The 21,725-nt window shown below is 37.3% G+C and overlaps 1 protein-coding gene across 1 annotated transcript in view; it reads right to left on the bottom strand.

Annotated features, from left to right (window-relative positions):
- RASGRF2 (Ras protein specific guanine nucleotide releasing factor 2) overlaps positions 1-21,725 on the bottom strand; it is a 276,199-nt gene that overhangs the window by 124,305 nt on the left and 130,169 nt on the right. Inside the window, exons 10-13 of the mRNA XM_017870896.1 lie at positions 17,736-17,896; positions 16,372-16,438; positions 15,738-15,874; positions 1,454-1,536 (exon numbers count right to left, since the gene is read on the bottom strand). Of these exons, the coding sequence (XP_017726385.1) occupies positions 1,454-1,536; positions 15,738-15,874; positions 16,372-16,438; positions 17,736-17,896 (448 nt within the window). The remainder of the gene's footprint in view (positions 1-1,453; positions 1,537-15,737; positions 15,875-16,371; positions 16,439-17,735; positions 17,897-21,725) is intronic.

Genomic DNA, 21,725 nt, shown 5'->3' with positions numbered 1-21,725 from the left:
ATCATACTGAATTCAAAACCTAGAAAATTGAATGTAAAATGAATTTTGCCCTAGAATTTAAAATGGCCCTACCCAAAATATTTTTAAATTTGACTAGTAATATAAAACACTATCATCCTTTTATCATTTATATTTTTCTGTAGCATTGATTGCACCAGTATTATGTACTCTGCCTTCATGTGATATAATAATAAGTTTTAAAACTTGTACCATTGGGATGATGCTAACTGTAGTTAATATCTGTCAGAATAGGAAAGTCTTCCTTCTAAAGTTAATGTTATTTATTGCTTCAGCATAAACAGTTCAGACTTCAAAATATCCACATAAAAAGCCATAAAAGACAAACTTTTTTTTAGTTTCAAGTAACTTGTTTTATAAACATAGAACGCTTTTAAAAATATATTTTACTCTTAGAATTTGGAATGAAAATAACCAAGAAAATGAGAGTAATGAAAAATGTGGTTAGCTTCAAAATACTCCCAAGACAATTTCTGAATTTGAAAACAAAGTATATGGAGACAAAATCATGAATACAGACAGCTCTAGCACACAGTTACTGATAACTTTTCATTTTAAACCAGAGCTTTCCTAGTGGAAAATTGTTAAGATTTACTTTGTTAAAAACAGCTAGAGCAGGATGGCAGCCCTAGGCAAATAGCCTCTGGGGCAAAGCATAAATAGGCAGTGGGTGGACAGCAAAGCCACTTGATTCATGTTATCTAAATGTAAACATATCTGAATGGCCAAATCTGGGTAATATGATTCATACCCAATGGGAGGATTCATACTCAATGGGGCAGCCACACCTTGGTCCACCCTCTGAACTTGGCACATCTGGGTGTCACTATTATTATTATTATTATTATTATTATTTATTTGAGACGGAATTTTGCTCTTGTTGCCCAGGCTGGAGTGCAGTGGTGTGATCTTGGCTCACTGCAACCTCTGCCTCCTGGGTTCAAGTGATTCTCCTGCCTCAGTTTCCCGAGTAGCTGGGATTATAGGCCTGCCACCACGCCAGGCTAATTTTTTGTATTTTTAGTAGGGATTGGGTTTCACCATGTTGGCTAGGCTGGCCAGGCTGTTCTCGAATTCCTGAACTCAGGCCTCGGCCTCCGAAGTGCTGGGATTATAGGCGTGAGCCACTGCACCTGGCCTACTATTTTAAATTTTATATTCAACTTGAACATCTTAGGATTTTGTCCTGAGTGAAGATATATGTAACAGTATAAAAAACAATTTTTCTATGCTATGAGTTAGTAAAGTGTGAATGTGAAAAATCATTTTGATAGTCTTATTTATAATGGAATCATATGAATCACTGTGTTCCTGTCAAGAAACATATTCTCAATAAGAAGCAGAATTCTATGGATGCAGTATTTTATTCAAGGTTTTACATGCTCTGCCAATTTAATCTTGATTAAAATGTAAAGGAAAGGATTCTCACACTTACTTAATCATATGTGGCACAGTGACTTTGGAATTCTCTTCAAACACTATAGTCATTAAACCATTACATCGTATATTGTCCACACACTGTGAAATAAAAAGTTGACAATTACAACCCACATGAAAGTCTAGGCAGGTCATATATTCCCACAATCGTTTATAGCTATAGCCAAAAGAATCAATTCAATTTCTCTCTCTCTCTCTCTCTCTCTCACACACACACACACACACACACACACACACACACACACACACGGAGCAGGTAAATATTACACACTGATGAATAGCTTCAGTATTCAGATACTAAAACTGTACCAACTAACTGCCTGACAAATACCTGAGGACAGATACAACAGCTGTATTTTCCCTGAATGTATTTCCCAAGAATTCTGACCACAGCGTCACTTTGTCACAATTCTTTGGCAGCTCCAACACTACTTGAGAGGTGACCGGGACCTGACCATCATCGCTCTTGCTATATTCATTTTCTGCAACCAGGGGGTGGTATGGAGTAGTCAGATTAGAAATAGTGGCTTCCTAAGATGGAATTCATCTTCTGTCTCACTAGTAAGCTCTGCCTCTGCTTCTCAGGTATTCTTTCCAATAAATTCCCACATTTTACTAGTACCTCTGGCAGCCCCTGTTGATACTAAGGCTGTTTGGTGAAGGGACCATGTGTGATTTCTCCTGTCTCTGGCATGCTTAAAGCCACGTATCATCTTTTTCTCTTTTCCAAGGGAGAGTTCAGGAAGCTGTGCTAATTTTCTCTGCCTTCGTTATTTAATCTATGCCTTATCAATTTAAATTTTCTCTCTGCAATTATTTTGGGTTAGAGAAGAATTTATTTTAAATTATACATATTCCCTTTGAACAAAACAGGAAAATGAAAAAAATATAATCAATTTTTAAAACAAAAAATTGCTTCTAGTCCCTATGACACTATACAGTGCTTTGTGGCTATAATTAAATAGTGCAGTGAAGCTGATTGCAATGTGACCTCACATAGGTCCTGAACTCAGGGTCTACCCTAAACACCAATGTACTGATAAAAGAGTGAATATGCAGGTAAGAAACTTTAGATCACTGGAATTCTGACTATTCAGTCTACTTAGTATTTCAGCCATGTTCATACTTGTTGTTCCTTAAAACTTTGTTTTCCTCACATCTTATGCCATTACTTCAACTACAAAGCATAAAGGATGCCACTTGTGGGAAGAAAGTAAAATATTTTTAAGTTCCCCTTCAATATATTTCCTTAAGCTACAGCATCTGGAAGTAATTTGGAGTTATATTTTATATAAATAATTATGATCATCGACCATAAATTTGGCCATTTTTGCTTATATGTGAATTTATGCTCTACCTTATCCCACAAGTGGATTACAAAAACACATATAATAAGACAAAGTTAAGATAAGTGAGAAAATCAGAGGTGATTTAGATAAAGGATGGCAAACAATAAGACGAAGCCTGAAATGAAGCCACCACACATACTTTATGTTGAGAGCACTTGCCAGAAGTGGGCCTCAAAATTAGCAGGGCTATGGAGTAGTCAACTCAAAGAGGGACTCAGTGTTAGCTACGAAATTCACACTTGAGTAGAAGGTCAATTAATCCTAGTCTAGGACCAGACAGGACAATTATCTCATGGGTTCTCATCAAGAGAAATATTGAATAATGTAGTGAACAATGTCCTCAACAATATCTTATTATTATTATTTTTTAGAGACACTCTCATTCTGTTGCCTAGGCTGGAATGCAGTGACACAATCATAGCTCACTGTAACCTCAAATTCCTAGGATCGAGTGATCCTCCTGCCTCAGCCTCCTAAGTAGTTGGGATTACAGGTGTGTGCTACCACACTGAGATTTCTTTTGTTTTGTTTTGTTTTGTTTTTAAATGTAGGGACAGGTTCGTGCTATGTTACCCAGGCTGGCCTTGAACTCCTGGGCTCAAGCAATCCTCCCATCTTCGCCTCCCAAAATTCTGGGATTACAGGTGTGAGCCACCTGTATTGTTGAGCCACAAGATATTGTTGCACCTGGCCAACAATATCTTTAAATAACTACGAGTTTTGGCAAACTGTTTTGTATAAACAGTTGAAAAATACAAATCCAAACATACAACCCTGTGGTAGACCCCAAAGAATGTGACCCAGAGGCCCATCCTTCCTCTGCTGGTCTGATTGCAAGCACAGGTTTCACACTCTCTAGAAAAGAGCACAGGCTGCTCTTCTTCACACTGAAGAGATGCTGCTTTTCTTATCCTAGTTTGTGTAAGTCTTGAGCATCAGGAAGTTGGAAATAGTATTTTCCCACAAATCCTGAAACTGCTGCATCCTGTGTGTACAGTTATGTAGAGTCAGTGTTTCAACCAGCAAGCCAAGCTGCCAGTAAGTGGGATATCTTCTTGTGCCCGAAGAAAGGCCACACTGCCTCTCTATGGGAAAGCTCTCAGTCAGGGCCTGATGAAAATACACATCAAGGGCCCTGTTTCAAAGTGGGGACATACATGGAAGAATGAAGAGATGGGGATGGCTGGTGCATGCATTCATAATGAAGAAAGTAAGAGAGAGGACAGAGGAATCAGTTGGAGGCAGGCTACAGAGAAGGGAGTCTTGAATTTTAATTTTATCCTATAGGCAGATGGGAAGCTAATGAGGGTTTCTAAGCAGCTCCCTTATGCTGAAAGATCTAAACTGACTTCATGGTGGTATTCATTCAATGAAAAAGAGGCGAGAATGAATGGAGACCCAAGGGATCATTGGAATATTGAGTCTGTAATTGAAATGATTCATACCTCCCCTGAGGCAGACTGTGGGAATAAAGAGAAAAGGGTGGACATAAATATTTTGAAGAAAGGAATAATAAAAGTTGATGAATTACTGAATAAAAGCAAGAGAAAAAACAAGGTAAGATCAAAGATGGCCATGGTTATAAGGCAATTTTAAACTTTCTGATGCAAATATATTTAAAAGTAATAAAACATAGCCAAATGTCTTTCCAATCACCCAGAGTTTAAACAAAGTTAAACAGTCAATGTTTTGAATTCTCAAGAGCACCAAGAAGGCACATTGATTACATGGCATTGGGATTTTACTAAATATCTGTCTTACAACTGCATTTATCAAGTACTTACTATGTGAAGACACTGGGCTAAGTACTGGGAAATGAGGACAAAGAGAAGAAAAGTAATATATGAAAGAGCTTTGAAGATGAATAAGGCAAGCCACTTCAAATTCACTTTCCTAATCCTGATGGGGACAAAATGGATTAACATCATCCCTGTTCTTCCCAAGCTATGTGGCAGGGTCGGGGGGTGGGGTAATGAGGAAAAGGATTGGATGGGGAGAGGGGTTGCACACTGACAAGGGTAAATGCTCCTTCACCCAGCGACCTTTCTAGCTATTCCTTAGACTTCTTTTCACTCTCAGTGTTTCTGAATCACAACGAGGAAGCCCCTTGGGGAACCAACACAGAAAGTGGGAAAGTAGACATGGTGTTTGGTGACACCTGTGGGAAATGAACAATGTTCCTTCAATTTCCTTCAACATTCTAAGCAAATGACATCGTTACTGAGACGACAGCCTTAGAATGACTACACCATCAAGAACAGAGGTGAGGTAATGGGGAGACCACTTAAACTCAGCCCAGAGCTCCCACAGAGCTTCAGAGACAACCACACTATTTAAGTGGAGCCCAGACAAGGTGGGGATGGGCACTGGAGGTGGCCAGAGTCACAGACCTGGGTCATAAAGAAGCATCTCTGTCTTGTCCTGGACAGGGGGTCAGAAGGCAGAGATTTAACTCGTTTCTTAGGGATTCATAGTCCAAACCCCTGGGGAATACAGGAATTAGGTCTGGAAATCCAGGAAATGTACCACTGGAGATGAGTTCAAAGGGCTTGTCATCCTACCTGCACCAACAGTCAGAGAATGGAAGGGCAGAGCTACCTGGCAGCCCATCAAAGCTACAGGATACCCACAATCACAATATCTTAAGATGCAGTTTCCTGGGGGCTGACTTTGTCTACTTCCCTCCTCTTAGAAACCAGAAGGGAAGCAGCTTTTGCTTTTTGAAAGAGGGAACCAAGAGGAAGGGGGTCTCAAGACCAATCTGCCCAGTTCACTTGCCCAGGAAACTCTACAGGGCTGAAAGTAGTAGGGAAGACAGTCAGCTTCCATAGTCCACAACAGAAGCCATGATGTGTGACCCAAGTGCCAAGGAGTGAGAGATGAGCCCACTCCAGGGAGCTGAAATAGAACGTTTTCTCCTGTTCCCAACATAAGAAGCAAGTGCTTTCCCCTCCTTCATCCTTCATCTATGGTACCAATCCAGAGTTTAGCTGTGTGTCTCTTCTGTTTTCCAGGATCTGGAAAGGTTTTGTGGAGAAAAACAGAAGAGACACACTGAGACATTTTTTGATCAGCTACAGTGTTACATATAAACAGCTTAGTCAGAATACTGCATAAAATTTGACAGAGAAAAAAATAAAATAAATCTGGCTTTTCATACCTAATATGAATACACATAGAGTACTACTTTGGCTGGAGTAATATTTAACTTGAAAAACCATGTAATTATACAAAAGAGAATTGGAAAGGGGAAATAATACATTAAAAATTATCACAAAAAAGATGAAAATGAAGGGTGAAGAATTTTATTACTATTAAGCTATTTATTTTTTAAATAAATTATTCATCTACAAAATAGGAAAGAAGAGGTCTTCATTTGTTTCTCCTCTCTCTCTCTTCACAAATATAGGAATTTATAGTTTGAAATTTAGGAGATATAGGCAAAATGAATATAGACTTTTATTTTCATCTTAATGTTTTATTTTTTATTATTAAATAATTCAAATATACGTAAAATAATGAGCCATCCACATACCAGCCACTAGACTTAACTAATATTAACACTTTCCCATATTTTCTATAGATCATTGTTTTTCTATAAAGGATATAAAACACTATAAACATAGTTAGATCCTCCTCTTTTTTTCCATTCCAATAGGCTCTTTCTACTCTGGAAGCAATGACTATCTTGAAGCTGATGGATATCCACTTGTCCTTCTTTCATTCCTTGTTTCTTATTTTACTATATATTTGTGTATCTGCCCATCATAAAGTACAATATTATTTGCATTTAAATTTTTTATATAGATGCTTGTATTCTTCTCACACAACATTGCTTTTAAGATTTGTTCATATTGATATGCATAGTTCGTTCATTCATATTAACTGCTATATATCCCACTAGATAAACATAATTACAGTTTAGTCGATCTCATATATGTACACATTTAAAAGGTTTTCATTTTCTGCTATAACAAAGATACAGTGACTATTACAAATTTCTCCTTGTGAAAAGTTTTTTCCTATCTTTTAATTTTCAAAGGCAATCTGTCTTTTACCTTTTGAGATTTTCTTTTGTGTTTTGTCTTCTATAGTCTTACCTCGACGTGTCTAGATGAGGTTTTTATTTGAGTTTATGTAGCTTGGAATTTGGTATGTTTCTTCAGTATGAGGATTCGTATCTTTCATCCACTTTTAAAATTCCTACTCATTTTCTCTTTGAAGACTGCATCTTTTCTATTCCCTAAAATCTTTCTTTCTGCAATTCTCATTCCAGAAATGTATATTGGGCCTTCTAACTCTATCCTCCCTCTGATTTTCTCATATTTGCCATCTCTTTATCTCTCTTTGCTGTATTTGAGGTAATTTCCTAGAATATAGGATCTATATTCTATATAGCTATATAGAATACAGATATTCTATAGCTATCTCTATATAGTTATATTCTATCTATAGCTATATAGAATATAGCTGCATTGTATCTATAGTTATATAAAATATAGCTATACCTATATTCTATACCTATATATAGGTATAGAACCACATACCTATATATATTATCTGGTTCTTAATCATCTCACTAGCTATGGTTGATCCACTGTCTTTAATAAATTTTCAATGAATTTCTCATGAACATGTAATGTTGTGGTCCTGCAGTTTCTAGTTTTAGATTTTTCTATGTGGTTCTTTGACAGGTCAGCCTGGTTTTTCTGCATAGTGATCTCTTCTTTCCTTATGATTTTTTTCTTTCTTTTATAGTTTTATTATACTTTAAGCCTTGTTATTTTATGGTCTTTTCCAAGTTGTCACCCCATTACTTGAGGTTCTTGTAGTGCTAATTCTACTGCTATCCATGCCTGCTAAGTCTCACTCAAGATAAATAATTTACTCACAAGATTTGTAATTTTTAATCTGAGCACATGTCATGAGCCCCAGATTGTAGAAGTGTTGCTAATGGAGTGGCTTTGTGTTTCGGGCTGCACGCATGCTTGGGATTTCAACATTCAAAAGTTATTTTTAAAACAATTTCTCAGTTTGGCATTTACACCATGTGAATAAGTCTGATTTCAAATCTGTAGGCCAGAGACACGTTCTTTTTTTTCTTTTTGTGAGACAGTCTCACTCCGTCACCCAGGCTGGAGTGCAGTAGCATGATCTTCACTCACTGCAACCTCCACCTCCTGGGTTCAAGTGATTCTCCTGCCTCAGCCTCCTGAGTAGCTGGGACTACAGGCATGTGCCACCATGCCTGGCTAATTTTGTATTTTAGTAGAGATGGGGTTTCATCATGCTGGCCAGGCTGGTCTCAAACTCCTGACCTCAAGTGATCCACCCGCCTCAGCCTCCCAAGTGCTGGGATAATAGGCATGAGCCACCGCATCTAGCCACATTCATTTTAAAAGAAGATTTTAAAATTCAGAACCCAAGACAAAGACAAACTTCTTTCTTTCTTTCCTTGGGTCAAAGGGTACAGTTTTTTAGGTTCTTGTTTCACAAAGGGAATACCCTTTCAATGCCCAGGCTTTAAATAGAGAACTTGATTAATGGGCCTTAGGCCAACTCTTGCCCTCTTTATATGTTAATACTACTAGGACACGGAACTAATATCTAGTCTAAAACCATTCCCAAGTCTGTAAGTCTTTCACTTTAAATTCCCTTGTTTCTGGCAACAAGAGATTTCCCTTCCTATCTGTAAATATACCTACACATTAAAATTTTTTAGTTTTACTGATTTTATGTGTTAAACATTTCTGTTTTTATAGCAAGAGGGGACCTAAATCAGCTTAGTTCTCCATACTACCAGAATTGGAACTTGAAATAAATGTTTTAAACTCAAAAGAGGAGATTTATGTGACCATTTCTGCACATCTCATTATCCAGTGTCAAGTCTCATTCATAAATCTTTCTGAGTCATTGTCAAGCCTTAAAATTATTTTAGGAATAAAAGGAAATTTTTACTTTCACTCAAGTTTCAGGAGAACAAAATATATATTCAATCCAAACCATACCTCAAAAGACTATGTAATGAATAGTCATATTTTAAGTTATTTAAAAAGGTCTTTGATAATTAGCACACAACCTTTAATCTATCCATGAGATGGATGGGTGGATAGATAGATGCATGGATGGAGAGAGAGATAGAGAGAGGATAGATAGATAGATAGATAGATAGATCTTATTATGATGTATTTATAATAGGGGAATGGTTTTCAAAATGAGTTCCTCGTCCCCAGACTTCAGGGACATCCCCAGGCTGCACAAACAGGAATGTGAAAAAAAGAATGGCTCCTGGAGTCTCTAGGTCTACCAACTTTATTTCAACCAGAGCATTCTGCTTTTATCTTACTTCCATTTGGGACTTGGAGTAATGCTGCAATGAAGAAAGAGTTCTGCTCTAGAAAAAAAGTTTAACTACAATAGAATTGGTATATGTGAGTGTGTACATGAACGGCCTTACAGAGGAAGGTGTGGCATACATTTATGGTTATATAAGCGTGTACCCTGGTTGTTGGGAAGAAGTGATGCCTACATACAGTTCTTAATTAAGAAATATATTCAAACAAGCAGGGTTTCAGATATCTTTAATGTCATCTTGAATTTGTGTGAATTACAATAAACCTTGAAGTTAACAGGAGAACAAAATTAGATTCCTAGATCATAGATAGTCTAGTTCAGTTTGTAATGGGTGGAATGGGATCTGGGAATACGTATGTTCACAAAAGCCCCAAGTGATTTTGAAGCAGCTGGTCTTTGGACAAGTATTGAGAGTGACTTCTCCACCAAGAGTTTTTCAGGGTCTTACTTAAGGCAGTACCTATTTAAAGACCAGTGGTCTACTGTGTTACCATATTTTCCACCTTCCTGATACTTCTAAGTACTGGCAAAAGATAGGTTAGAATCAATTTTTTAAATTCACCTTTTTATGTTGAAGAAGAAAATTCCCTTTTGATTTCTGAGAAGCTATTTTTAGGGAGAAAGCATGTTCAGGGTGCTACAAATTTGTCTACACAGGTCTATATTTTGGGATATCTATCCAAACCAAGAAGCTCAGAGGTAAATTTTAATTCTGCATTTTAGTTAATAGCCATAATTACAGTGGATCTGTTTAATAAACCATTATGTATGACAGTGAGACAAGCACAAATGAATGTGCTTTATTGAAATAAATAGTCAAATCTTCAGCCTCCAATCATTCCCTATAAATAGATGAAAAAGGGGAAGAATGATTGGTTGAGACCATTAGCCACTTGTACTTTTTGCTGGAGGCGCCAACAGTTAATTATGGCCTTACTGGTGTAACTAAGAGTGTGATTAATCATTCAAGCAATCGTTCCTTCTAAAAATTACAGCTTCAGAGAGAGAGAGACCTGGCAAAGCTAAAAGTCTTAAGTTTTGTAGAGTTTCTTATGGAAAACTGGGATTGTAGCAATACTCAGGAACCACTTTATCATCCTAAAAAAAGAGCTACCTATGATTAGTATAATACAACACAATAGCTTAGCAAGGTGGCTTCAAATCAAGCCAGAAAAAGTAAGATTTAGAAAAATAGTGGCCAGGCACAGTGCCTCATGCCTGTAATCCCAGCACTTTGGAAGGCTGAGACGGGTGGATCACGATGTCAGGAGATCGAGACCATCATGGCTAACATGGTGAAACCCCGTCTCTACTAAAAATACAAAAAATTAGCTGGGTGTGGTGGCGGGTGCCTGCAGTCCCAGCTACTCGGGAGGCTGAGGCAGGAGAATGGTGTGAACCTGGGAGGTGGAGCTTGCAGTGAGCTGAGATCCGGCCACTGCACTCCAGCCGGAGTGACGGGGCGAGACTCTGTCTCAAAAAAAAAAAAAAAAAGGAAAAGAATAGAAAAAAAGAAAATAGTGACAAAATTAAAAGACAAAATAATGGAGAACATATATATTCATAATCTAAATAGAAAGAAAATGTTCACTTCCCTAGTCTAAGGCCAGTGCCAGTGAATTACTGTCTATCAGTATAAAAAGACAGAAATAGTAGAAAATGTGAATCTCATTGATAATTACAGAAATGTAAATTAAAATCACTAGAAAGCAAAAACACTTTTCCATTAAATAGAAAAATGTGACAAATGTGACAAATTCAACATTGGCAAGACTCAGAAGACAATTACATAGGTACCTTGTTGATGATGTAGTAAAATTATAACTTACATATTTCTTGAAGGAACTGTGGCAGTCTGTCACACCAGGAATCATAAAATAAGGAGAATGATCAGGGTTTTTACACCAGCCTTATAGTCTAACTATACACCAACAAGGGACTTTAAAAGAAGGGAAAAACTCCCACACAAAGATGTTTAGCACCTCATTATATATTAATCCTCAAACTTGGAAACAGTTCATATACTCAATGCTTAATTGTTCAGAAAAAGCTATAAAAGCAGTAAATTGATGCAGTTGAATATATTTAATATAATGCAGATGAACAATAGATAGCCAATATGAATATGAAGAGTTTATAGGAATATAGAAAGAAGTAAATGAGGTAAAAAGCAAACATGATATATGTATACACTGAGACGCAAACTGTACAATTATTTCTATACAGCAAGATTGTGGAGACTTTAGAGATGGAAACAGTTCATTCTTCAGGACAGAGGTTCTTTAATTGTGCTTATGGAGCTTATGGAGTTTAGAATGGCATCTGGAATGTGAGTTAAGGAATCTGCATTTAAAACAGTCCTCACGTAATTCTAATATAGGTTATCTGTGGAAGCTATTTTGATAAACATTTTAGTGTGTTGGGTGTTGGGAATATTTCTAGTTCATTTTTGTGTCCATATTTTCACATATACACAATAAAATATTAAATAGGACATTTCAAGCATTCAGCAAGCTTATCTTCTTAATAATGAATATGTCCAGAAATACACTTGAGAGACTAATTCTATGAATGGATATGTAATTTCTCCTATAACAGGAAAATGCTTGAAGCAGAGAATGAAGCCAGCTGAGATATAGGCTTCTGGGCAGCAGACTAGGCTCAGTCAAGAGCACAGCACTCTGTCCCTACCACCTACCCACCTACCATTCAAACCCACACCAGCAAAATCACTAAGTATACTAGAACAATCACTACTTCACACAGCCTTTGGCAGCAGTTGACACGTGACCACTCCCTCCTCCTTGACACGTTTTCTTTACTCAGCTGCTAAGACACCATATCCTCTTGGCTGTCCTCCGGCTGCACTGGTGGTTCCTTCTTGGTCCTCTTCACTATTCTCCCTGACCTGACCCCTTTCTCAGTCTGCAGCCCTCTTCTACCTACGCATAATCCCTTAGTGATCTCAACAGTCTCACATCCTTAAATACCACCCAAATGATGTAGTATCTTCCACCCAGACCTCCCTCTAAATGCTGGACTTCTATATCCCACTGCTTATTTATCACCTCCACTCAAATGTCTAGCAGACTTCTGAGACTCAGTACATTCAAAAGTAAATTTCTGCTTTTCACCTCCAAATCTCTTTTCCCAGCAGATTTCTCCATCTCAGGTAATGACAACTCCATCCTTCCAGTTGCTCAGGCCAAAACCTCTGAGGTCATCCTTCACCCTTTTTCTCTCACATCCCAACTCTAATCCACAATAAAACTCTGCTGGTTCTACCTTCAAAATGAATCCAGACTCAGAACCCTAATCTCCATCTCCATTCCTGCCATGCTGGCCTGAGCTCTCAACATCTCTTGCCTGGACTATTGCAGCAGCCTGCTCACTCACCTCCCTGCTTCCACTCCTGCCCTCTGCCCTCAGCCCATCCTCACCACAGCAGCCACAGCAATCCTTTCCAAACCTAAGACAGTTCATGGCATTCCTTTGCTGAAATCCTTTAATAGCTTTCATCTGACTGAGTATAAGCCAAAGCCCCTTTCATTGGCGTAGAAAGGCATTCTTGATCTGGCCCGTTACCTCGTTGACTTTCTTTTTCTATTCTCCCTCTCACATACCCTACTCCAGCCACACTGCCTTTCATGGTATTCCTTGAAATATGCAGCCTCCTCCTACTTTACAGTCTTTGCAATTGCTGTTCCCTCTCACATGGCATCACATATTCACATGGTATCTCCATCACCTCCTACAGCCTTTGTTTAAAAGTCTCCTTCAGAATGAGGTGACCACCATTTAGAAACTACACCAACCCACCCACCTTAAGCAGCCCAATCCTTCTTACCTTGCCCTATTACCTTCTAATATAAAATAGTATATACTTAGTTATTACCCTTATCATTTATTTTTGGTCTTCCCCACGTTAGAATGGAAGTTACAAAAGGTTAAAAAAATTTTGTTGTGATGGCACATGTATACATATGTAACAAACCTGCACGTTGTGCACATGTACTCTAGAACTTAAAGTATAATAAAAAAAAAAAAAGAAAGAAAGAAAAAAAAGAGTTCAAGGCCAGGTTGGTCAACATGGTGAAACCCTGTCTCTAAAAAAAAAAAGAAAAAGAAAAAATTTGGTTGCAGTTGTCTCTTTTCTTCATGATATGTCAAAAATCTCTAGAACAGCGCCAGGCATATACCACTGCATAAATATATTTGTTGAATGAATGAAACCACAAGTGTCAAAGCCACACAATGCCAAGACTCTGTTGGCCATAGTCATTTCGTGTGATGGTATCCCCATCACTAAAAAAGATATAACTTGGCCGGGCACAGTGGCTCACGCCTGTAATCCCAGCACTTTGGGAGGCCAAGGCAGGCGGATCACCTGAGATCAGAAGTTTGAGACCACCCTGGCCAACACGGTGAAACCCCCGTCTCTACTAAAAATACAAAATTAGCTGGGTGTGGTTGTGCACACCTGTAATCCCAGCTACTTGGGAAGCTGAGGCAGGAGAATCAGTTGAAGCTGGGAGAGGTGGAGTTTGCAGTTAGCCAAGATGGCACCACTGCACTTCAGATTGGGCGACAGAGAGAGACTCCATCTCAAAAAAAAAAAAAAAAAGATAGAACTTTTGGTTAGCCTCCTTCCATTGAAGATATAATCTAATACAATTTTTTTTGCTAAGCAGCATAATAGCCATAGCATCTTGGAGAAATAAGGAGGAAGTTGTATAGTTCTGTATAGAAAGACTCACTTAGACCTTTGCTAGTGACAGGCAAAGCACTGGGTGCCTTTCTTTAAAGGCCCAGGCACAGAATCATCCACACACTCCAAGCGTCTTTCTCTCTTAACAATGCCTCCCCAGTCACGCTAAGGAAGGTCACCTGAGCTTCCATCAAGTCTGTATTTTAGGGACCCCAATTATATCATAAGGTAGAAGGTAGAAGGTAGAAGCAGGTGGAAAAACACCTTTGCTTACTCCTATTCTCCCCATTCTTCCTACACATCTTGGCTTCATAACACGCACACAATTTTGTTGCATTTAGCTGTTTCCTTCCTTTTGCTCCCTATGAGCCTGCCTATTCTCCCTAAGAGCAAGAACCACGGTTGTATTCCTGGTACCTGCACAATACCTGACACCACATGGTGATTCCTCAATAAATGTTCGTAGAGTCAGTGAATGATTCAGAGTTTCATAAAGTAAGAGATGTGGTACAAATAGGGAGAAACTTAATATGCTATTAATTGATATAGCACAGAACTAATGAAAGTATGAATAAATCACCACAAGGATGCAATTCCACAAAAATGGAAGATCCCATATTTTCATTTCCTTGTCAGGCAGAAAAGAAATGGCTTCTCTTCTAGCTATTTATTTGCCATCAAAGCCATCCTGAGGGTATATAAGTAAAAGTCCAGCATAAGGCACTCTTGTGGAGGATGTTTAGAGTGCTAAGACCCAGATTAGGTTTACATTCTGACTCAGTGTAGCTGAGCAGCTTGTGACAAATGCTTAAATTTGCAGACCTCAGTTTTCTCACCTGTGAAATGGGACTAAACTTATTTCTCTCTGCTTACCTTCAGAATACTATTGTAAGCGTCAAATGAGATTAAGTCTGTAAAACTTCTTTGACAAATAAAAGTGATTACTATTGACATTCATTTTCTATTTCACCTCAATTTTCAGTCACTCAAAAAAAAAAAAGAACTAACTCTGAAGAACTATGATAGAATTCATGTTTCCACTTAAGTCTTACATATAAATTACTATGAGCTCTTCCCAAAAAAAGTATGAAAACTACAATATATATCTTTTCCATGTGCCCGGGTTTCTTTGAGTTAACAACTTTGAAAATAATTATCAAGTCCTTAAAAAATATTTTTCTTACATAGCAACACTTTCCCCCTTCAAAGCCAAAATTCATATGGAGCTTGAATAAGAATGCCCAAGTTCAATCATGCCTAGTTTTGACATATTCTAAATCATATTATTTCCTAAATAAATGGAGCAATTCCCTAACTGGGTGCTGCTGATCAAGGAAAGGTAAACAATTCTGTTCCCTAATTTTTTAATATATAAAACACAGGAGCTCATTTTCAGGTTTCATACTAGAGACAGTGTCTCTTTTGATTCTTTAATTCATGATTTCCTGCCATAGCCCTTGTTGGCTCTTTTTGTATCTTTCACCATCATTCTACTTCAGAAACAAATAAGCAAAATATCGAGTGGAGCCATTAGAGAATTTATTACTATAAATTAGTATAACAATACTGTTCAACACAATTGATTACATTTGCAGCTGGTGTAAAATGTCCAGGAACTAAAATCCAATGACTACATTTCAGGCAAATTTTAACCTTAAGAAGAAGAACAAACAACAACAACAATGATAATGATCACAGCTTACATAGTGATTATGTAATGATAATGATCACAGCTTACATAGTGATTACGGCAGTGACCATAGCAACTGAGTGTAATTTTTTAATAAAATAAAAAACCTCCAAAAATTATCTCCAAAAGTTTAAGTTGTGAAATTTAAAAAACAAAAATTTGGCAAAAGCCACTTGCTTACCTGACTGATGTCACTCATCCAGGCAGCTTTCTCCTGGCGTGAGGGCGCTAACAAGACAACAGTGAAGGCGGCAGCGTCGGGAGGCTCCACCACTATTTTAAAATCCAGGTGCCCAAACACTTGCCCAGAACCTTTAGCTTGAACCCCCCTAAGACAAAAAATTAAGAGAAAAAAAAAAAAAAAAAAAAAAAAAAAAAAAAAGAGTGATAACTGCCTTCACATCATTTAATTTATACAGTCCATTTGCACTCAAATCGGGACTCTCATTTCAGCAATATCGTACTTCTCAGGCAAGAAGAGGGCTTTATTAAGCTCATAAGCAGATGAAGAAGCTGAGGTCAGTAGGTTACTTGAGACTACAATCCTGGTTTCCTTCTGATTTCATGGTTTGTTTTTTTTTTTAATTCCCACGATTTATAGAATTCCAACACTCTAATTCAACTCCTTTCTTTTCTATCTGCCACTTAATAGTCACTATCACAAAACAAATTCAGTAAAATGTGAATTCCCAAAGATGGTTTAACAAGGCTCATGGGCTAAATGGTTCATATATAAATGACTTTAGGGAGTTTGTCCTCAGACTCTCTCCCACCTCTAATTCTAATAGAATCCTAAGTGATCAAACGTGACTTACAGTCATCATCGCTTGCATCTGGCTCCTCAATCAATGTGCAGTCTATTAGAGACAGAACCCCACCTGTCTGGAAACAAACCAATTTTTCATTAAGACGCTGAAGGTCTTGTGTAGATTGGGAAGCTCTGATTTGTAAACACTATATTCAAGTTGCCATAGAAGAAAACATAGCAATTCTGCATCATAAATAATTTTTCATAGAGTCCAAAATTAAGCTTAGATGTGCAAAAGGAAGTGAACTCATTTAACTTCAGTAAAATTCTTCCTTTTCAACCCACTCCCACTCAGTTGTTTATACAATTTAGCAAGTCGGCTGATGGGGGACTTAGATGGCACCACAGTGGCTTTAGAGAGTAATGCAGCTTAGCAAAGGGTTGAACTCACCAACTAGGAAGCGGCTGAAGCAGTAGAAAGCTGTCATCATGGTGTTGAATAATATTTGTAAGCAATAATAAAAAAGGGTATAGATAGGCAAACTTTTTCCGTAACGGGTCAGACAGTAAATATTTTAGGCTCTGCAAGTCATATGATCTCTGTCACAACTACTCAGATCTGCCACTTTAGCATAAAAGCAGTCACAGACACAAAGACATGAGCGTGGCTGTGTTCCAATAAAACTTTATTAACAGGCCAGGCACAGTGGCTCACACTTGTAATTCTAGCACTTTGGGAGGCCAAGGCAGGAGGATCACTTGACGCCAGGAGTCACAGCAACATAGCAAGACATTGTCTCTACAAAAATTTTTTCAAAGATGGGCATGGCAGTACATGTCTGTAGTCCCAGCAGCTTAGGAAGCTGAGGCAGGAGGACTGCTTGAGCCTAGGAGTTCGAGGCTGCAGTGAGCTATGATCATGCCACTGCACTCCAGCCTGGGCAACAGAGTGAGACCCTATCTCAACAAAACAAAACAAAACAAAAAATTTTATTAACAAAAACAGGCTCTAAGCCATGGGCCATAGTTGGCTGACTCCTAATACAGAGCAAGATAAAATAGTATTTAGCAAATATTGCATTGGTATATTGTAGCAATTTGACAAGATTTTTGTAGCTCAGTAGTTGTCAACTAGTATATAACTTTGTATATGACTATACAGATACAGTATAGTATATCATTTTGTCCAGGTTGTGATTTAAATTGTATTTCTTCATGGTGATGCATACTTAAAATACATTTCTATTACTCTGAATTCAAATGAAAACGAATTAAATGGCAGAGTTGGTAACTGCACATTACCTCACTCGTTATGCAATCATGACAATCTGTTTTATGATAATACCAAGCAAGGGAAAGTCACAAGTGAGTTAACTTCAATACCTTGTAAGTGCTTGGAAGATCAGTGGAACAGTTATGGAAAACCAGTACCTTGAGCAGATGCAGCTTCCCTCCTGAACTTCTTGTGCATATTAAAAAGTGTTTTGTAAATAAGAAGCATTGTCTCTCTCCTTCCTTTTTCAAAGACAACGAACCCAGGCGAACTTTACTAAGCTTCCCCCTCTCAACGGAAGGTACTTGAATAAGAGAACCTGGCGATTACAAAAATGAAGAATACACAGCAATTAAAATTCTGTCAAGTGAGGACCATGTCCATGGCAATAAACACTAAGACTTGTTTCCCAAAATACCAGGGATTGATTTTATGTGACACATCATCAGAACAAGTAACTCTCTTCCAGTCTGAGCAGAAGAAACAATGCATTGTATTTTAAGGGCTGAACTGTTCCTAATATTTTTGTGAAACACTTCAGACTTGATTCTTCATCTATAAACTGTAAAATAAGTTTGAAAGAAGGCAAAATTGAATTCAAAGAATGAGGCACTTCTGCCATCTGTCCTTAGTGATCTGATCCAATCAATTTATGTGTTTAATAATAACATACATATTACATAATTATATAGAGTAATAGTAATATAATAACATAACAAAAAGCAAATGCAATGCATTCTTCCTGAAGCACAGAAGGTAGATAAATAGCATATTAATATAGTTTACCTTGTATTTTAAAAATAGAATATACATGTATATTATAAAATATATAAATTATATAATTCAGGGAAATTTAGCTAAGAACTATTTTTAAAGGACACCTATTTCAAGTTACATTTAAATTATGTATGATAAAAATTATTTGTAAAATTTAAACAGAAAATAAACCACATAGAATCTATACCCAGTATACTCCTATGAGCAAAACTACCTTCCATTTAATGTGAGAAGCTATACACAGACTTTATAATACCAACATTGCCTTTGATTATTTCTAGATTTCACCCTCATAGTGACCTCCCCCTACCCCAAAAATAAAATTCCAATCTAAGTTAAATATCAAACCAAAAAGTACTAACAAAGATTCTTGCAAACTTCTTGATTCTGACTTCTGAAGTGCCCTGAGATAATCATATTTCTTACATTTATTTAACCTACCACCTACCCCAAATGCAGCCTTACGCAGGCTCATATTACCCTCAGAAGAATCATTAAGTGCATATCCAACCCTTGACATTAACAGCAGTCATCACTAAGAGATGAGATTGTAAACAACCTTATTTTCCTCTTCATACATTTTTCTAGTTTCCTGATTTTTTTAATGAGCACAAATTATTTCAATAAGCAGAAAAACACCACTAAAGTTCTTCATATAAATAATATATATACATAAGTTGGTAAAACTATGATTGTGAGTCACAAAATGTTCATATTAACATATGAATGTTGCAAATTGCATCTACTTTTTAACAGAGATTGAAAGGTGTACAGGGTGGCAAGAGACCCAAGTTTCCACGCCTGGATCTCACACTGTCTATTTTGGTGACTGCTGCAGTGGGATGCTTGACAGACACAGAGTAGGCAGCTATTCTGGGCCTAAAGAATAGCAAGGAAGCAGTCCTGGGTGAGGGTGTGGGACTGGGGAACAATGGGCCAGGAGACGGCTTGACTCCCACAAAGGGATGGGCAAGAGGAGAGTGAATGAAGGAGATGAGGTGGGTGGGAACAAACTGGCTGGTAGCCCAGGCAGCAAGGAATGACATAAAGTACTGGAGGCAGGGGAAAGCAGGAGGCAGAAGTTAGGGAAGTCTATGAGCAAGTCATAGCAGCAGAAGGCTCTGCTCATGGGGCTCAGGATGCAATCACAGCCAGAGGCCTTGCAGAGGATGTGGTTCAATGCCTCCCATTTCACAGATGGAAAAACAGGTCTGAGACTAAGCAGATTGCCTAAGGTCATGCCTAAGTGAGAAGTGAGTGATGTAGCCAGGGGATTCGGCCACATAAAATATAAGACTCAGAAAGAAGACAGATGGGAAGAGAGTAAGTTCTAGCTCTGCCATGGGCGCCATGAGTCATCAGGTCCATGAGTTACGGCTCAGTGAAAGACTAAGGCTTCGACAAATAAGCTTGGTGGACAAATAGGTTTGGGAGTCATTTTCAGAAAGGCTATAAGCAAGTTGTGAAAACTCAATAATAATGTGTTCGTTAGTAAATGCTTCTAGCAATTTAATGATTTTCTATGTCAGAAATTATAGAGTACATAAAAATAAATACAATTTAGAAAGAAATTAGAGAATATACTGTTAGCTCATATATTAGCAATTACTGTGGATTTCGGCTGTGAGACAAAAAAAAAAAAGTTTCCTTGGCAACCATACACTAATATGCTTAATCTATAATTGTTTACCTCATATCCAAGTAGGAGGGAGACATAGGAGACTGTGTACATTAGGTACATACAGAAATGTACACACCTAAATTAAAAGTAAGAAATTGCAACACTATGGTTTGTGAAATAATCATATTTGGAAAAAGCATTTTAAGTGGATTTTTTCACATTTTCTCTTGCATTTGACATGATGTTTCAACATAGCTATGAGATATGAAGAAAGGATTCCTCGCTAGCTAATACAAATTAGAGAAATACTTAGTATTCATTTAGTGATTCATCAGATCATTGCTATAGCATGATTCTTTGCATCCTGGTCATCAGTCTGTCTAATAATTGGGGTCAACTTCCAACAAAATTTCTGTTATTTCAATCACTTCATTCCCACAGAATGGCATTCAAGACTATGCCCTTATTCTGAATTCTACTGAGTAATGAAAAAGAATGAAGAGCCATTTCCAGCTTATTGGGTTAGGAATTTGAGAAGATATAACTGTCTCTAGACCCCAAGTTACAATTTCAGAGAACACTGGTACATTGAAAGCACATGCCTTAGAGTCTAGGAATGATTAAAATACCAGAAATGTCCATGTCTTATTCTCAAGGCACTTAGTCCTGTATTCAGTCACCTATATTTCATTTTCCTGATTTACATTTCCACAAAACACTGTTCACAATGCATAATAGATTTTATACAAAATGTCAACTTAGAGTGCCTTTATCTTCTACTAAATATTCATGTATATTTCATGTTATTGAAAATAGGAAGTCATTCCAAAATTTGGATCTTGGCTTTTAAAGTTTATCATAATCTTGCAGGTCCTAGTCTAGGTGCTTTTGTGAGCATTAGCTCATTTTTAAAACAATCCTAAAAGATAGCTACTACTATTAACTCCAATTTAAGGAGAAGAAACTGAGGCAGAGAGAAGTTAAGTAAATTGCCCAATATCACACAGCAAGAAAGCAGGGGAGACAAGTTTTGACCTCCAGTGATGCAGTTAGACTGTTTTCCTATCATTGCCTCAGACACTCACACATTTATTCAACAAACTGTTAATAGATTTTAGAAAACAATGACAATATCAGCCCATTACTATAATATAGTCTTCTGTATCCTATCCATCAGACTAATAATTAGAAACCATTTACAATAAAACTTTCATTATTTCAATCACTAAATCCCCATCAGAAAACATTCAAGAGTTGCTGATGCCCTTATTCTAAGGTGACCTTTCAGATGATCTGGATGACGTATTTTTTCTAGTTCTTATGAATAAAAATTCACACAAGGTGGAAACCTCATGCACACATGGGCACACACACACACACAGAAATAGACCACATATCAACCCTAAAAGTAATTAACACAAATATTAGCACACCTTTAGAGATAAATTGTAGACCATTTCATAGAAAATAAGAATCTTTCAAAATTTTTTTAAATAATAATTTTAAAACACCTCAATGGGTCTTAAAGTCGTTAAGGGTGTTACGTAAAGTGATAATAGGAGTAACCAAAGCAAAACAATGCAAACTTTCCAAATTGTCTGTGATTGTATTACTTCCTAATTTCAGATTAAGGTCTGAATTTTAGAAACCAGCTTTACTGTATAACTCTTTTTTGTTGTTGTGTTGTTGTTTTTGTTTTTCGGCACAAAGCTGCTCCTTTATTTTTATTTATTTATTTATTTATTTATTT

Source organism: Rhinopithecus bieti, unplaced genomic scaffold (assembly GCF_001698545.2).
Source record: "Rhinopithecus bieti isolate Rb0 unplaced genomic scaffold, ASM169854v2 scaffold_5216, whole genome shotgun sequence".
NCBI classification, from domain to species: domain Eukaryota; kingdom Metazoa; phylum Chordata; class Mammalia; order Primates; family Cercopithecidae; genus Rhinopithecus; species Rhinopithecus bieti.
Note: the sequence above shows the minus strand (reverse complement) of the source record. Positions and strands in the feature narration are given on the sequence as shown.